The sequence below is a fragment of the Xenopus laevis genome, chromosome 4L, assembly GCF_017654675.1.
Source record: "Xenopus laevis strain J_2021 chromosome 4L, Xenopus_laevis_v10.1, whole genome shotgun sequence".
NCBI lineage: Eukaryota > Metazoa > Chordata > Amphibia > Anura > Pipidae > Xenopus > Xenopus laevis.
Window position 1 is genome coordinate 123,121,135 of NC_054377.1, and position 19,666 is coordinate 123,140,800.

Consider the following 19,666-nt stretch of genomic DNA (forward strand, 5'->3'; position numbering starts at 1 on the left):
CAGAGGGGTGTACCTGATAACATGGCACTGTGCCCAAACCAGCCTTAGGAATCAGATCACGGGGTATTACAGAAGCAGGGGGGACGGCAGAAAGAGATAGTGCTGCGTGTTGTAAGCAGATCAAGATGATTTCAGCCAGTTTATTTTTAACTTCACCTCCAGTGCATTGTATGGGAGCAAAGCATCTCCTTAGCCCTGATAGAACACCCAGAGAATGACTGAGGCATGAAGGTTCTCTTAGTTATTAAAATGCATTCAAAATAATTTTTTGCCTGATAAGACGATGCTCTTCACTAGGATGTGTATAGACCTGAATACAGCTGGAATCCTTGGTAAATTGAAGTCTCATCATGTGATTCCATGGAATTATCATTGAATTAACTACAATTCAGACCAGTTGTAAAAGGAAACAAATTTTAAGTATCAGCTGAGATGCACTTAATCCTTTTGTAGGCATCTTCCCATCATCACTTGGTCTATAAGTACAGCAGGCAGGGCCGCCTTTAGAAATCACGGGGCCCCGTACAACATTTTCGGGGTGGCCACCCTGGCGACCCAAGCCCCGCCCACACCACATCACAGTTAAAAGACCACACAGACATCAGAGCTAAAAAAGTAACCCCCACACACACACAAGTTATAAAAAGCTATTGATGGTCAGGGCCCCCTTATAAGTAAAAAAAAAAACAAAAACATTGGTGCCAGGGCTGCCCATAAAAGTTTTTTTAAAAAAGCATTGGTGCCAGGGTCCCCCTTACAAGTAAAAAAAATTGGGGCCCCGAAAAAATATTTAAAAAAAACAAAAGATTGGCGCCAGGGCCCCCTTACAAGTTAAAAAAAAATGGGGCCCCAAAAAATATTTTTTAAAAAAAAGCATTGGTGGCAGGGGCCTATAGAATATTAAAATAATACATTGGTGGCCAGGGGATTAAAAAAAAACCCCACAAATTGGTGTTCAGTAGAATTGAACTCGTGGCTTCAGGACTTCAACTTCGCCTCCTTTTGACTTCGGGTCTTTTCGCCGCTTCAGGACTTTAATTCCGGCTGTTTTCGTGACTTCGGGTCTTTTCGCCGCTTCAGGACTTCAATTCCGGCTGTTTTTGAGACTTTGGCTGTTTTCGTGACTTCAGGTCTTTTCAGTGCTTCAGGACCTCGGGTTTTTTCAGCACTTCCGCATTTTCGGCTGTTCGGCTGGCCGCCGATCTTCGGCGCTGGCAAAGGGGGCCTGGCTCTTTCTAAACTGCAGCACTGGGACACTTGTCCCCTCTCTCCCCCCCTGATGGCGGCCCTGACAGCAGGTGATATGAATAGCGTTTTGGTTTCTTGCAAGTTAGAGAGCAAAGCGACAGCCGAGGCAAATGTGGCAAATCCCACCACCTGTCCACTGACTTTAGCAACATAATTATCAATAGTCAGTATCAATAATATCAGTGCCCTCTAGAGAAAGCCATAGCTGCTGGCATCACATCATTAGCTGTAGCTGGTAAAGGAAAATGGCAAGTGATACATTAAAGGGGATGAGACAACATTTTACAATAAAGTTCCAGTAAGATAAGAGTTTCCAGACCTTTTAGGTGGTCATGTTTGTAGTGCAAGCAAATATAGAATGTGAGCCATTGCAATTTTACTGCAAGTTATGAGCACATAGTTTTTAAGAATATTTTTGTTATGGGCCCAATATTTTCCAGTTCCTCCACTGGTGATGCCTTTTGTTTATTCAGTCTCTGAAAGGGCTGACCTAGGGCCAGTGATTTATGTTGGAAGTTTAGAGTTTTCCCAGTGATAAATGCTGCCAAGTAAGTTCGAAAAGAGAAGGCTAGTTTGTCCCAGCCTTACAGTATACTTGAAGAAGAAGTTTTGTACTTTTCCTGGTGCATATGGATATTTTATACCCTAAAAATGTAATGTATAAAGGCTGGAGTGACTGGATGTCTAACATAATAGCCAGAACACTACTTCCTGCTTTTCAGCTCTCTTGGTTTACACTGATTGGTTACCAGACAGTAGCCAATCAGAAAATTGAGGGGGGGCTACATGGGTCATATCTGTTGCTTTTGAATCTGAGCTGAATGCTGAGGATCAATTGCAAAGTCACTGAACAGATATGTACCATGTGGCCCCCCTTCAAGTCGCTGAGTAGCTCAGAGTTATAGAGCTGAAAAGCAGGAAGTAGTGTTCTGGTTATTATGTTACACATCCAATCACTCCAGTCTTTATACATTACATTTTTGGCTAACTAACTATATAAAAAACATTTTTGATTTACACCGGTTTTTTTTTCACACTGAATTGTTCCTTTAAAACCTAGCATCTTACAGATGTTTGCAGATTAAGTAACACATTATCAGCTTCATTTATAAAATCCTGGGCCAGATAGAATGGGCATACCCGTGGGTATGCTTTGGACCTTTGTAGAATGGAAAGCAAAGAGCTGCACCTCACTGTGAAAGCAGAGGTGCCTTTTTGCTCAGTGGTAGTGTTCAAGTGGTAGACGGTTGGCACTTGGGCATCCCCTGGAACACCCCTAGCTTGCAGGTCATTTAGACACAAGAGAGTCCCAGAACTCCAAGGTGCTGGGGAGCTCCTTGTTAGCACCTGCCTATGGCAGACTTGCATCTGTACTGCACTGTGCACCCTACTCCAGTTTGCACCACCAATCAAACAGGGACAAGTGCTCCATGAATGGGCCCCTAAGTGCTGCAGCTTTTTGTTCTTGAGCTTGTGCAACTTGTAAATTAAACCTGCTAACAATTGTTTAATGGACTTATGAACCAAGCTGTATAACAAATGAGACAAGGTGAAAGTGCTTAAACTTTTTAGCCACAATGCAGCTTTTCTTAAAAATTCCACAGTAGCAGCAAGTGCCTGCAGTACAATCTAAGCCACCATTTGCACATGGAGCCTGGCTCAATTAATCTTGCTTATTGCAAAAAAAACTAGTTCCTCCAATGATTTTGCAGGCTGTGGTGGTACGGCAGCAGGAGCAGAAGATGAGGGAGAAGCAGAAGCCGGCTGGATTGAAGGAGCTGCCATCCTCTTGTCTGTTGTCTGTGTTGTACTTGTCACTGCCTTCAATGACTGGAGCAAAGAAAAGCAATTCAGGGGCCTCCAAAGCCGTATTGAACAAGAACAAAAATTTACAGTCGTCCGTGGTAGTCAGGTCATTCAAATCCCTGTGGCAGAGATGGTGGTTGGAGACATTGCACAAGTTAAATATGGTAAGTGCCAGCTCTTTTTTACTCTTGTTTTAACTAGAAACACATGACACACCCTATTCTCTTTTGAAATGAATGTTAAATATATTTTGCTGGACAATTATTCAATTCTGTGCTTTTTTTTTACTTGTATAACAGGTGATCTTCTTCCTACTGACGGCATATTTATTCAGGGAAATGACCTGAAAATTGATGAAAGTTCTTTAACCGGTGAATCTGACCAAGTCCGCAAGTCTATAGATAAGGACCCAATGCTGCTCTCTGGTAAATAAGATACTTGTGTTAGCAATAGTGGAAAATATTATTTTATGTGCTGCAGAACTATTAGATATTTACTTCATATGACATGAAAATGTCTTAATATTATTTTTTAAAAAAGATCACTTTACTGGAGCTCCCTATAGATCTGCTACAGTGCTTGTCCCTGTTTCAAATGAGGGGTGGGTGAGTCCTAATGGTCCCTGCACAGTAGGAGAGGGGTAGCCAATCACAGCTCTGCAGTTAAAGAAAGGCTTCAGTTCTGGTCAGCTTAGCTGCTGATTGGTTCCTATCCCACAGTGCAGTGTGCTGAGGCCTGCCAGCTCCCCCTGCACAGCCTGGGAAAGGAGGCAACAGAAACTGATAGATGGGATTAGCAAGGTTTTTGCAGAAATGTAAATAAATCAGCCCACATTTTTGAAACACATTCCATCTATATTTAAAAGAGAATAATGCACTGGCAGATTCTTGTTTTTACACGGTTTGTCGCCTTTAAAGCCATTCTCAATGATGGTACTATGACACTTGCTGGGGCAGCCAATGGTAGTTAGCTTTTCTGCAACATCAGCAATCATATTGCTTCCCTAGCAACAGAAATGCACGGGGACTGCTCAGTGTAGCAAACACCTCTCCAGAGCCGCTACTATAATTGCCTTTGCTACAGACATTTAGAACTTCTAAAGACAGGATGGCTGAAAATTCTAGTAACTTGAAAGACCGTATTGTATATAAAATGATTTAGGTTGGAGAAATGCACAGCTAACGTTTCCCATTTCAAGTCAGGCTGTGGAATCAGGTCATCCCCTGCCTGGAGACAAGAGCACAGCTCCACTCCAATGTATCCCTCCCCTACCAGGAATATTCCACTCAAACAGTACCAAAAACCTTGCAGAGCAGCTCATTCAACCTTAAAATCTGTGAATAACCTGGTTTTGTATGTAGAATCCATAAAGATGAAGAGATTCCAAGCATTGTACGTCGTTATCTGGTCTAGCACTTCCATAGGAGTAATCTACTAAACTGCAATTTGCACTGTGTACTGTTTTCTGAGTGCATATATATTGTCTGCATAGAATGAACTCCCAATGGTGTAGCTGCATAATTAGACAATACATACTCTATGGTATGCAAACATAAGCATGCATTTGTACATTTCTTTATGTGCATCAAATGTGTGTGTGTGCAAAGCACCCAACTGAGGAGCCACTGGAACTATGACGCATGCAAGTGTGCATGGGACCATTAACCCTATTAGTTTTATTGTATCTTAATTTTTTTGCTGTTCAGATATTCTGCATAACATTATCCTGACTGAAGAGGCTTGTGTGCAATAAACTTTGCCCTAGGTGTATCCTATTCCTGCAGCAAGCCTATATAATGTGTATACAGTGCAAGGTGCTCCTTACCAAAACCCTGTAGATCAGCAGCAGCCCCATTTTCTCGTCATGCCAGTGATGTGCAAGGATTATCTCAAAAAGCATTTAGTATTACAGGCTTACCTCGTAGATATATATGGTTACACCATTTGCATTTCAGGTACTCATGTGATGGAAGGCTCAGGGAGAATGCTCGTCACTGCTGTAGGTGTCAATTCTCAGACCGGAATCATCTTCACCTTGTTAGGAGCCAGCGAAGTCGAGGATGAAAAGAAGGATAAGAAAGGTTGGTGTCTACCATGATGAATCTGTGACACCTGCGTCAGAATCAAACTGGATATGAGTAGATTATCAGTTATTGATCAAGGACAGTTACGGGGAAAAAAACACTTGGCCTGAAGTTTTTGAATTTGAGAGTTTTCATCCAGTTTCCATGTCTGTATTGTTTTAAAGGAGAATGAAAGGTTAAAACTAAATAAGCTTTATCAGAAAGGTCTATATAAATACACCAACAAACCCCCAAAGTAATGCTGCTCTGGGTCCTCTGTCAAAAGAAACTCTGTCAAAGCATTTCTTTACTTTTATTGTGTACACATGAGCTTCTGTATCAGACTTCCTTCTTTCAGCCTAAACCTCCAGGGCTAGGGCTTGACCATGCTCAGTTTGCTCCTCTCCCCCTCCCTCCTCCCCTCTCTGATGTAATTTTGTGATGTCACACCAAGCTAATATGGCAGCTGCTATCCTAAACAAACAGAGACAGTGTCTAGAGCTGTTTACTCAGGTATGGTTAAGGATTATACAGAATAAATACAGTGTTATAGTTTGCATTATTGTGGCTAATCTATTGCCAATGCACTACCTCTGTAGCTTTCCTTCTCCTTTAAGAGTATGGAAGAGGATCACTTCCCTCTTACAAATAAATACCATATTTTCTACTTCAACTTTTCTAGAGAGCCTTCACTTATAAGAACTGTATGGTACTTACATTTTGGCAGTGTGGCACCAGCCTGAAAGTCCTCAACAGGACAGGCTGACCAAGACATGAGTGCAATGTAATAAAAGCTTATAACAGCCAATCAACAGGTAGCATTTACTGGCTACCTATTCGAAACATCTAATTGGCTGCTAAGGGTTGCTCCTTTTATTAAATTCCCCCAAACGAATTTACAAACAATAGGCAGTAAGTCAGACAATCTACAGTATATATCTACAAGTACCCAAACACTGCACATTCCCACAGCTATTGGTTCATATTCTATGTATCACTGGATTTTTAAGGCCAGTTCTAGAACAGGGCAGTTACCCCAGGTTGCCGGTTTCATTGAGAATACTCATCAGTACATATAACTATGCTGATATATATTTATAGTATATACATCAGAGATGTACATTTTGAGTCAGTCTTATAGGTATTGATCCACAGCTGAGACTCAAATTAGTTATTTTGCCCTTGTGTTTGGGACTATCCACTTCCTGAATTGTCCTGGGACCCCTATTCTCTGGCTCTACCCTGGCATCAAGCCCACCTGTCTTCCGTTAAGCATCTTTCCATTGTTGACATTTATTTTTATTTTGTTTTTAATCATTACAACGCAGATGTGAAAAAGAAGGAAGGACCACAGCTACAAGGTAGTGTAAGAATAATAATACAGTAGGATTAGATTTGTACAATTTATATAGTATCTAAGTATTTAACTTCCTTTCTTGACTGGGCCATGCTATTTAAACTATATGGCAGGTTCTTGATGAAGCACAAGGATCTGGCCTTCAAAAAAGGAAATCTAATATGTTGATGCATTTTTATAACTTCAGTATCTGACTGGATAAGCCTTATCCTGTCTGTACTGAAGAATATAAAAATAAGCTCCTGCACTCTCATTAAGTTTCTGCCTGCAGAAATAGGAAGAGCACTCACATAGCATGTGAGATTCAATTCAGTGAGAAAAAGGTTTATCCCATGAAAACTCGTGGATGAGATGCAATTCAATTCAAAATGTATTTCACTGTTTATCACGTGACAACTCTATTGAAGTCTATCGTGAAAAACTGCAACTGAATTAAGAGAAAAGTTTCTTCTCCTCGATCTGAACCTTGTCCATGAGTTTTCACATGATAAACCATGAACTTTTTCTCACTGAATTGAATCTGGCCCAGTATTCCGTGCACCTATTTATTAGTACCATGGATGTTGATGGAGTTGCAGTAGTAAGAGGTTATTTCCCCTGGAACGCTGCTACTATTTCATAACTCTTGGCACTAACAATGGGGCTAAATTCTGTTGGATTTAATGCTGTGTGAGTGTGGTTCTTGTTTATTCAGCACAACCTTTACCACTAAGGGGACCAGATATCCAGTATACTAAGGGGCACATTTACTAAGGGTCTAATATTGAGGGTTAATTAACCCTTGAATTCGACCCTTGAAGTAAAATCCTTTGACTTCAAAGTCGAAGGATTTACCGCAAATAGTTCAATCGATTGATTGAAGTAAAAATTGATTCGAAGGATTTTAATTGATCGATCGATTTTTCTTCAATCAGAAAAAGCATAGAAAACTTATGGGGAAGGTCCCCATAGGCTAACATTGTAGCTCGGTAGGTTTAAAGTGGCGAAGTATGTAGTCAAAGTTTTTTTTAAAGAGACAGTACTTTGACTATCTAATGGTTGAATAGTCGAACGATTTTTAGTTCCAATCGTTCAAGTCAAAGTCGTAGTCGAAGGTCGTAGTAGCCTATTCGATGGTCGAAGTACCCAAAAATGTTTTTTCGAAATTCGAATTTTTTTTTCTTTCGAATCCTTCACTCGAGCTTAGTAAATGTGCCCCTTAATGTCTGAGGGTGAACTTGGATGATAATAGTATCCAAATTTAAATGATGGACACTAAAGAGGGCATAAAATCCACATGAGGGTTGCATCTGACCTACTGTACAAGTACAGAAGAGGACAGACATTATTAAGATGAACTTGACCTGATATCTTTGGGTCCTTGTCTTCATTCACACTTGCTGTTGTGTGTCTGGTGCACCTGTCTTTATGTACTAAATGCAGCAGTACAGGAATGAATACAATTGTGTGGGAGAATTCTCTAGCATGTGTTACCCTAACATGTTGCTCACAAGGTGCCCACAGTTGCCTCAAAGTTGGAGACAAAGAGAAACAAGTTTACTGCCAATCAGAGCCTATTGAAGGCTGGCAGTCCACAGGGGTCTACCAAATACCTTATTTGGCAACCCCCAGGAACATTTGTCATGCTTGTGTGGCTCCCATCTCATGTGCCTCATGGATAAAAAAAGGTTGGGGACCCCAGTGTCTAGCACCTCCAAGTCTGTAGGGGTTCTTCAAAAAGGTTCCCAATATGTTCTTCCAGCAAAGTCTACAGGCTGGCAAGTAGTAAAGTTATCCTTCCCACTATTATTGAATTACAACTTGGAGATTATTATTATTATTATTAACATGTATTTATATAGCGCCAACATATTGCGTAGCACTGTAAAGTAAATGTGATTATACAACCACATCACATGAATTACATATATAGAATATATGGAGTAACAAACATCACAATCAATACAGGTACAAAAAGGTGAGGAAGGCCCTATGCATAGGCATACAGTCTAAAGGGAAGGGAGTAATACACAAGGTGTGGGAGTGGGCAAGATCGAATTGAGTGGGTGAGAAATGTGGTATTGTATGTGGTGTTGCGTTTAGTAGTTAAGCAGAGTGAGGGTAGGCTTCTCGAAAGAAGTGCGTTTTCAGAGATTTTTTGAAAGCAGAAAGGTTGGGAGAAAGTCGGACAGACCGTGGGAGAGCGTCCCAGAGGAGGGGTGCAGCCCTTGCAAAGTCTTGAATGCGAGCATGTGAGAAGGTAATGAGAGAAGAGTTGAGTAGCAGGTCACTAGAGGAGCGTAGTAAGCGAGTGGGTGAGTATATAGAGATGAGTTCAGAGATGTAGGGTGGAGCAGAGTTGTGAAGTGCTTTGAAAGTCAGTGTCATTAATTTGAATTTGATTCTGAAAGGTAATGGAAGCCAGTGCAGGGATTGACAGAATGGCGTGGCAGAGGAGGAGTGGTTGCTGAGGTGTATGAGCCTCGCAGCAGTGTTCATTATGGACTGGAGAGGTGTCTCTGGAGGGGGAGGCCAATTAAAAAAGAGTTACAGTAGTCTAGACGCGATATGATGAGAGAGTGAATAAGAATTTTGGCAGCATCTTGGGTGATAAATGATCGTATTTTGGATATGTTCCTTAGGTGGAAGTGACATGATTTAATAAGTGACTGGATATGAGGAGTGAATGACAGGGCAGAATCTAGGACAACCCCAAGGCACCGGGCCTGGGGAGAGGGGTTGATAATGGAATTGTTAACTATGATGGATACTTCGGGGATGCTACTGGTGTTAGTTGGAGGAAAGAGAACCATTTCAGTTTTAGAGAGGTTTAATTTAAGGTAGCGTTGCGACATCCAGGTAGAGATAGCGGACAGGCAGGAGGAGACGCGAGTTAGGAGTTCTGGGTTGAGATCACTATTATTGAATTACAACTTGGAGATATTGGGAGTTGTTTCATTAGAACAGTGGACATCCCATGGGTAGAGTAAAACTGGCTATACACAGGCAGATTTAAGATGCCAATTCATCCCCTTTAGATGAAGTTGGTAGCCTGCCTACCAGTGTATGGGCCCTCCCTGATGGTTATATCCAAAAATCATTGATGTAGTCCTCGGTGGGTCTGCACAGGTGCCCATAATGATCTGATCCTTGGCCCAGGGGCCAAATGATTGGATCAGCCTGATTTTGCCAAGAATGTAGGTGGCCAAATGAGGCAAAACCCTCACAATTGAGCAGATCTTATTGTGTATTGTGCAGAGCTGTTTGAATGGATATAGTTCTAAAAAAAACTCTCCAGTCTCCGTTATTATTTTACATTACAAACATCACATTATTAGTGATGGGCGAATATTTATTAATTCACGAAACCGCAAAAATTTTTAAAAAAAATGTCTGGTTTTTCAGACCCCGGCGCATTTTCGTCCAAAAACAAACACCGGGTCAAAAACGAGACGCCAATGCCGTTTCACTAATTTATATAAATTTTTCGGCGAAATGCCCCAAACTCGCCCATCACTACACATTATTTCTTTATACGTTGATTTGTTGCCGATTACTCCATAATGTGAATTGACTTCAGAAGCTGCATTCATGTTCCTTTTTGGTTATTTTCATTTTTCTTTGTTTCTTCAAATTTATCACACAGTTGGCTCCACCCATCCACCCTCTCATCCTCCTGCAGCCACAGATGGTGCCGCAGGAGCAAACGCTATTGATAATGCAAATGCCAGCTTAGTGAATGGTACGTTCAGAGTTGTTCCCCATAATGCATTGCTGTTTTTATAAAAGCATTGATTTTCTATGAAAAGCCTGAGCCTTTTCCTGCTAGTGCCAAAAATATGTGTATAAGTCGCCATTAATAATGAAAATCCTAATGCTGCACAATGGGACTTCTTGGTTGATGTTGGTTTCTAAAATGGAATGTATTTCTTCACTCTGCATTCTTGGAAACCTCCATCTCCACTGTAAAGACTGGCAGTCAGGGACTAGCGGGTTACTATTAAGGGAAATACATTAGGGCTGGTATAACATTTGGCATGAAATGAAGGGATGCAGAGCAACCAATAGCCTGCATTTATATCCATGTACTCAGTCAGTCAGTCAAGCTGAATATCCGTCAATGAGAGGAGAAATTATAAGGTTGTCCAAATCTATTCTTTCAGCGCTGCTGACAGGTGAATATCTGCAGACTAGAGACAGGTAACAAATTAATTTCCAGCTGCTGCCAAAATTCCATTATATCAAAGAAATTCCGACAAACTGTTTCCTAGTGTGCTACAGGCAAGGAATGAGATAAACCGCTGATAGGGGTTTATATACAGTACTGAGCATTGTCCAACCGGTGAGCCTCCATCAAACTAACTTTGGCAGGACCCTTAATTAAGTTCTGTTATAAACACCTTGTCCCTTAAGAGGCAGCAGCAAGATGGCAGGATAACCCTTAACTCCAAAACCATCCATATTGCAAAATGACATTGTACATAGAGATAGATGCTGGTCCCACTCTGCACCTTCAACTTAGAGCACGCCCATTAGCTGACTCAGACCACGCCCACTAGCCAGGAATGCAGAAGACACCGAGCATTTGTGTTAGTAAAGTGCCTATAACTTTTAAAAATCTATGCATTTTTAAATAAAATTATTACATTTATTTTTTTTTTCTGTGTTCTCAACAACATATCAAAAGTTTGCTTAGGTTATAGCTCCCCCTTTAAATTGTACCTTGCATTTCTATTAAAGCAATGTCTGAAGTGTCCAAACTACCAGAACCCCAATTTTATATTTTTCAGTTGACCAGTAAAAATTTGGTGCGGGAAATGCATTATATATTGATGGGACCACACAAAAAACGGTGTAAAATTAGGGAAAACTTAAAAAAATCAGGTGATATAAAATTGAGGTTTCACTGTAGAGACTACTGTTGACCTACAATATAATATTTGTATATGAAGCAATCAAAAATGGGAGAATTTGAGAATTAAAAGACAAGGAAATAAATATGGTGGATCTCACTGTAAAATCAAGAGATTTCTCTGCAGGCAATTTAATATAAAGACAGGTATAGGATCCTTTATCGAGAAACCCGTTATCCAGAATGTTCAGAATTACGGAATGGCCATCTCCTATAGACTCCATTTTATCCAAATAATCCAAATTTTTAAAAATGATTTCCTTTTTCTCTGTATGAATAAAACAGTACCTTGTACTTGATATAATTAATCCTTATTGGAGTCAAAAACAGCCTATTGGGGTTATTTAATGTTTACATGATTTTCTATTAAATTTAAAGTATGAAGATCCAAATTACAGAAAGATCCATTATCCGGAAAGCCCAGGTCCCGGGCATTCTGGATAATAGGTCCCATACCTGTATAACATAAATAGTATATGAGGCATTCAAATACTTGATTTCCTTAATGCCTCCATGACTGGTCTTATTGCTCACAAATGTTTATCTCCCTCATGCTAAAAGGAGAAGCACAGTTGGTGTATTCTTTGTCCTATGTTTCATCTGATTCATCTGAGTTGTTCTATGTTTGTTCTGATGGTTTATGTTCTACTTCTTGTTTGTCTGTTGAATCTTTTCATTGTGTAGGCAAAATGCAAGATGGAAATGTGGAGAGCATCCAGAATAAAGGTAAACACATACGCCTGTCTCTACGTACTTGTATAAACACAAGAGCCAAGCACATGTCCTAAGGCTGCATTTATGAAGCTGGGGGCAACGTACAAAGTGAATATTGGGCAATAGAGAAGCGTAATCTGCTTCTCAGATTGGGGAATCACATATAGTAATGTATAACCAGTGCCAGACTGGGGTGTCCGGGGCCAATTGGGCTGTGGCACAGGGCCCCCCTGCTCCAGCTCCTTCAGATATCATCCCCATCCCTGTACCGCTTACCTTTTTACCTCAGCCATGATCGGGAACGAGGGCAGGGAGAGACAGTGCCTGTGGTCCTCAGCAGGGAGGCAGGCCTGGGGCCCAACAATTTTTTTTCTGGTGTCCTGCCAGCCCAGTTTGACCCTGTACTTAACTACCAGTCAGCTGTCTTAAAGTTACTGTTAAAGTAATAGCAAGCCAAAACGTACCCAATATACCTGTACCTCATATATCGCTCCTTAGACTAATGGCACATTCTTTATTTTCTGCAGCCAGTTTGCTGCAGATCAGCCTTTTCTCTTCTGCAATTCTACAGTGCTGGAGAAAATGTCAGTGTGCAACTAGCCTAAGGCTATTGATACATGGGCTAAAGGGCTCCACTGCTCTCAGCCTCTGTATTGTTTCTGGTGAGAGAAGCAGATCTGCTCCGTGTCCCTGCTCAATTGATTTCAATCTGATCTTCCTGTTTGTGCAGAAAGGAGGCATTTCCAGATCAGAGGAATTTGATCATATTCAAATCAATTGAGCGGGGACACGGAGCGGATACACTGTATATTTTTGCAGGCTGAGAGCAGCGGAGCCGTCAGCCTTGTGCCCACAGCCTTGCATCCGATTTTCACAAACCTCCCTTTTACCCAGGCACACACACAAGAGTAAAGTGTCTAAATTTTAGATCTTAAATCTGCGTGCCGGAGCTATAGGAATATATAGTGACTAATGTACCCCCTCTTGTAAAATATAGGAATATTATGAGACATAGAGGAGTTCCATGATACAGGGCATGGGACTTCAAGGTGCCTTTTAACATCCTCATATTTTACAGGGACTATTTATTATAATACACATGACAATGAGTCATGTGACAGAAATTACATCACTAAGCACCATTCATAAGGGTATAATTTGTAGCCGAGGATGAGTAGACTATAACAGTGCTTTATTAGCAGGTTCATGCAGCCATTACACAACAGTAAACTTCCAACTCTATCACTCTTAAGCAGTCTAGAAAGTACTATGTACACAGTATAACTCTTGTGCACAGTGACACCTACAGGCCCTTTGTATAAATACTACATATTCATGGCTATTATATATATAGTATGCTAATTTTGGAGACTTTGCTTGCCGCTATATTATTTAATATTTTTGTGTCCCAAGGTACTGCTTGATAAGGACTTCGCAGTCATGTTTTTGGCATTCTTTCCCTTGTTTATGATCCTTCTCCCTCTTTTCATTAATACAGCTGATATAATTGCATTACTTTGTACAGTGGTGTATATTTCTGAAAGTGCCAATATCAAATTCTTTACTTAATATGGTTAATGTATATGAACCCCAGATCTAGTCCACCATTTGTAAGTGTGGTTATATGTGTAGAGCCCACTCTAATAGAGACAGAGCTCTGTGCTTCATTCGCTTTAGCCAAGCCATTCTAACTGCAGGACCCGTGGCACAGATAAGTGCTCCAGCTCTATCAGAAGAAAACTATGATAAAAATGATGCTGATGCAAAGGAATATTTTATCTACAAATACTATTTCATCTATATACAGCCTTTTCATTGTGCAGTGTTGGAGTCCCATACATTCTCATACACGTTAATGATGGGCACTGTAATATAAGCAAGGAGCTACAGTATTTAGTATTATCTCTAGCTAATTATGCAATTACATTCTCAGATCATACATTTAACAAATGACAGCACTCTATGTTATTTATGTAGTGTTGCATTGTCTTTGTTGTTCCCCTTTTTGTTTATTGTTTCACTGCCAGTAGAGTTGTGACTGAAGTTTCATTCACACAGTATTGATGATAGTTTTAGTCCAGCAATAGCTGAAGGTTTAGACGTTGGATAGTTTTATGTAATATAAATAAGAGGGCCCTGACCAGCAAAAAAGCAAAAACAAACTACAGGTTGCCACACAAGAACCAGGTTCTGAGGGGCTTCGTCCTTATAAACCATAGGAATTTTCTATAGAAAATAAGATTCTATAAAAATATAAGATTGGCAGCACTGGGTTTCAGAAACTGATCACAAAATATCATCATGTATGCCAAATTATCACAGTTAACAGCCAAGTTGAAAGCACTCCGTTAACATTCTCCATTTGCTTTGGCAGCCAAACAGCAGGACGGTGCAGCCGCAATGGAAATGCAGCCCTTGAAAAGTGCTGAAGGAGGTGATGGAGATGACAAGGACAAAAAGAAATCTAATCCCCACAAGAAGGAGAAGTCTGTGCTGCAGGGCAAGCTGACCAAACTCGCGGTACAGATCGGGAAAGCTGGTATGTCAGAGGAATTTGCTTTTTGTAGAGATCCACTTGTGATTGGCACCTATCATAGGGCATAGCAGTTCAAAATGGACACCTTGTTTTTATCAAGCCATTCTCTTCCTTACCACTCAATTATTATCAGACCTTGGGACCCCACAGCATACTTTTATCCATCCTTAATTATATGTTGAAGAATGCTAGGAGTTGTAGTTAATAGTACAGATGTCCCAGATGCAAGTGCAAGAGCACGGAGGGATGTATTTAATTCTTATTCAACAAGCGTTTGTGTTGGGGTTATGGCTGCACTGTGCAAGGCACCCCTGTCCTTATGGCCTGTCATAGGTAAGATGATAGGGTCACGGTTCCTTTACACCCTATGCCCATCGGAGCTCCCTAATTTTTCTGTCTGCCAAATGCAGTCAGTGCTATATCATCCATTCTGGAGTGTAAGGACCTGATGGATACAGTGGGGAAGGATTGCACTTTGTGCCCTGCCCCACCAAAAGTAAACTGCTTGAAATTGCTTAGAATTCCATATTGAACCCTAATAATCAACACAATATTATATACTAAGCCATATATTATTTAAATTAACGTGCCACTTTTTGTTGCATTACAACCAAAATTGAATGAGCATTTTTACCAGTGGATTTAAGCACCTACGGTAAATAACACTTTGGTGCAGAATATTTTATTGTGACACAATAGTTGAACAAAAAGTCAGGCATTTTTGTTGCTTGCACAAGTATTTACCCCCATGAGTCAATATCACTTTGGGCTGCAATTCCAGTTTAGCTCTGGATCCAGCAATTTGTTGTCCATTCTTCTTGGCATATTTGCTGAAGCTTTGTCAGGTTGGATGGGGACTTTTGGAGAACAGTGATTTTTAAAGAGGATTGAGGTTTGGAATTCCATTGTCCTGATAGAAGAGGAAATTCTGCCCCAAACTTCAGACTCTTGCAGACTGTAACAGTTTTTTTTATATAGAATTTCCCTGTATTTATCCCCACAAAAAATTGATGCTACCATCACCTTGCTGCAGTGTGGAAAAGGGCGATGAATACTGTTGGCCTTTTGAGGCACAAAGCACTTTGTGCTAAGACCAAAAAGTTCAGTTTTGGTCACATGAGACCAGAGACCCCGTTGTTACATGTTTGCTATGTCTCACATATGCATTTTGGCAGATTCCAAACAGGATTTTATTCCAACTATGGATTTCTTTTTGACCATCTTCCATAAAACCCAGCTTTGTGGAAAATCTGGGATATTGTTGTCCAGTGGAAATTTTCTCCTATTTCAGCTGTGAATCTGTCCACCTTCTTCATAATCACTATTGGCCTTTTGGTTGCTTCTCTTTCTTTTTTCATTTTTATTAACAGAACAACAGTTCCAACCATATGGTAAACAGTATGTCAGATACACAAAAACAGAACTCAGTAATTAAGAGGTGACCTTGCTCCTCCAGACCTGAAAGTCATTCACAATATTGGTTTTACAGGAGCGGTTGCATCTCTATATAATGCTCAGATTAGGCGGATGGCCTCTTCTAGCGCCACATATGTATGTAATGGTGCAATAGGGAGCATTCAGATTTGTGATATATTTTTGTAACCCAACTCTGATTGGTGTATTGGACTTGTGTTGATAGCTTCTTGGTCTTCTTGATGCTGTGTGTATAGATATGTTCTCTAATAAACTCTGGGGCCTTGCAGAAACAATTTTATTTAATATCATATAACACAGTCAACTAATTATGCAACTTCTGAAAGCAATTGTTTACACCACAGCTCATTGGGGGGCTTTGAAGCCAAAGACCTTCAGTTTTAGGTAATAATATTAAAAACAATGTTGATTATCCCAATGAAATCAATTTTGGTTGTAATACAACAAATGTGGAAAAATCCAAGACAAGGCAATGCTGTTTATGTACTTCTCAGTAAATGTGTAGCTCCTGAAAGACAGTAAGCACTTTTATGTTCAGGGTTTTCTCTTCCACATAAAATATTTGTTACTGGTACTGCCTGTTGTTTCATTGCATCAAACTGGCTGTCTCCATTGCCTTTGCTATTCTCCAAAACCACACTGCAAAATCCATGAGTTAAGTGTCTCTGTTGTTAGGTGATTAATTGGAAAGCCTTGGGATAACTATAAACGATCCAATGTGTCCACCTCATATCTTTGTGCGATTTAATGCCATCTCTATTGGATGAACTCTTTTTTCTCATTTCTTCTTTCCCTTCTGGCTTTTCTATTTCTGTACTGTAAGCATTGCTCATTTTTTTTCCATAACTAAACACATAAAAATGTATGCATTTGGAGCAGTGTTATTTATAAACATTTGTTTTCAATCTTGTAGGTTTGGTTATGTCTGCCATTACTGTCATTATCTTGGTACTGTACTTCGCCATTGATACGTTTGTTGTGAACAAAAGGCAGTGGCTTCCAGAATGCACTCCGATCTACATCCAGTACTTTGTTAAATTTTTCATCATTGGCGTGACTGTATTAGTGGTAGCCGTTCCTGAGGGACTTCCTCTGGCTGTCACTATTTCTCTGGCCTACTCTGTTAAAGTAAGTAGCATTAGTTTGCAATCTCCATCTCTTCATTGCAGGTTTCTCCTTTTAATTAAATTCTGTTCCTGTAATGTCCTTCATATTCTCTTAAATCAGGATGGGGAATCGTTAAAACAGTGGGGTTAATTTATCAAAGAGTGAAGTTCCGCCACTAGAGTGAAATTCCGCAGCTCTCAATTCATTTCTAAGGATTTTGAAAGGCGTATTAATCAATGGGTGAAAGTTCACCCTTTGATAAATACGCCTATAAAAATCCCATAGAAATGAATGTAGAGTGGCGAAATTTCACTCTAGTTTCGGAACTTCACTATTAACTTCACTCTTTGATAAATATACCCCAGTATTTCTTAGAACCAGTGGCCCATTGGGGGGAAAGGTTGATTTTTTCCCTACAAATCCCTTCTGGTTGGTTCAGGAGCTTGAAGTTCAAAGCTCGCTCATCATAGTGGTCTATGTCAAGTTGCTGCTCACATACATAGGGTACACACCAGCTGACCCTCCTTTGTCTGAAAACTGCAGCTCTTGAAACTTCAAATAGTGCCCCTAATGTAGAAAGGATAATTGGTTCCACCAGAACACAATAGATGTCAGTAGTAATGGTAAAAAAAATACAAAAAAAATTATAAAATATATATATATATATATATATATATATATATATATATATATATATTTAGATACTGATTTTCTGATTTGATTATCATAATATTTGTCCTTCAAGTGGAAATAGCCTTAATTTATTTCACTCCTTAATTTAAACACTAAGCGTTGCTCTAATCTAAACTGTACGTCACTCTGCATTTTATCAAGCAAGGCCTGTTATGTTCTACGCAGAGAAGTGCTCTAATCAAAAAGCAGCGGACTCTCTGGCAGCGTATTAATCATATACTTGCTCCCATTACAGAAAATGATGAAAGATAATAATTTAGTGAGACATTTAGATGCTTGTGAAACCATGGGGAATGCAACGGCAATCTGCTCGGACAAGACCGGCACGTTGACCACCAACCGGATGACAGTTGTACAAGCATTTGTGGGAGATGCCCACTACAAAGAGATTCCAGATCCTGATGGCCTTCCAGCTAAAACGTTGGATGTGTTAGTTCACGCCATCGCCATCAACAGTGCATATACCTCCAAAGTCTTGGTAAGCAACATAACTGAAAATAATGAAACAGTTCCAAATCTAAGTTGGATGTGATAGATTTAACAAAACTTGATGTTGTCACCATCAAAGTGTACAATTAGCATTAAACAAATATGTGATTGCTGCAGGCCCACATACTGTCTCATATTGTTATTTGGGGCACTGTCCTCTTATGGCCTTTGGTACATTTTTGTTATTGTAGACTGAGTGACGGTATTGTTCTCACTGTTCTCCTAGTGCACATGTGCCTGTAAGTTTTAGGATTAATCTATGTATAATTCTTGTACATCCATGACATGTTCTAGTGGCTGGGCATTTAATAAATAGGCTAAAGAAAATCAGTTCCGAGATATATTCCTGCCATGGATATAATATAGCCTAAAACATTTTAATGAAGTTTAAGAATTCCAGTTATAACTTACATATTTTACATACATGTCCATCACTGCCAGAAGTAGACTCCCCTTTCCATTGACTTAGGAGTGAAACTGCATGGTGAACATGTTAGTATCTATCCCAATACTAGTCTGCTAGTGAGGAACACAAACTGCTATTAAAGGAGACATAGAGGATAAATGAAAAACCCTAATTTTGTAGGCAGTTATAAGTAATATATGGTGTTGTTTTTACATGGTGCTAAAAATTAACATTATCTTTAAAAATGGCCCCTTTATTGGAGCTCCCTATAGATGTTCTCTGGTCCCTGTCTGAGTTTCAAATGAGGGGTGGGCGTGTCCTAATGGTCCCTGCCAGTAGCACAGTAGGAAGGGGACAGCCAATCACAGCCCTGCAGTCACACAAGCACAGACAGGCTTCAGTTCCCTAACAGGTCCTGCTAGCTGCTGATTGGTACCTGTCCTACAGTGCAGTGAGATGAGTGCCGTCGGTTCCACAGTAGGGAATTCAGAGAGCAGGATGTGGAAGAGAAGGGATGAATTATTAAGGTTTTTGCAGAAAATATTCAATAAATCAGCCTGAAACACTACTTTTTTAAGTACAATTCTTCTATCTTTAAATGATTATAACGCACTGGCACGTTTTTATTTTTTACACAAAATGGCTCTTTTAAACAAGCCCACCAAGCCCTTTTCCTGGATGATCTTTTACCGATATGCCCAACTTGAGGTAGATGATATCAGGCTGATTAGCCCTTGGGACAATCGATAATACAGTACAAGCAGGCTGTCGGGGCAAGGACCACATCAATGAGCCAAAGTGTTCCTCACCCCAAAGGAGATTTTTAATCCTGCCCAATCAACATCGGCCCAATTTTCAGACAGCTATTGGTCGGGGGCCCCCTAAAAAGCCCCATACATGGGCCAATATGCTGACAACATGA

At 40.2% G+C, this 19,666-nt stretch overlaps 1 protein-coding gene across 1 annotated transcript in view; it reads left to right on the forward strand.

The window, feature by feature from the left end:
- Positions 1–19,666, forward strand: part of atp2b4.L (ATPase, Ca++ transporting, plasma membrane 4 L homeolog) — a gene marked incomplete at its 5' end in the record, with an annotated part of 179,901 nt that overhangs the window by 133,058 nt on the left and 27,177 nt on the right. The window contains 8 exon segments of the mRNA NM_001093551.1: positions 2,961–3,218; positions 3,354–3,479; positions 5,010–5,135; positions 10,100–10,195; positions 12,050–12,091; positions 14,454–14,618; positions 16,963–17,177; positions 18,085–18,327. Coding sequence (NP_001087020.1) covers positions 2,961–3,218; positions 3,354–3,479; positions 5,010–5,135; positions 10,100–10,195; positions 12,050–12,091; positions 14,454–14,618; positions 16,963–17,177; positions 18,085–18,327 — 1,271 coding nt within the window.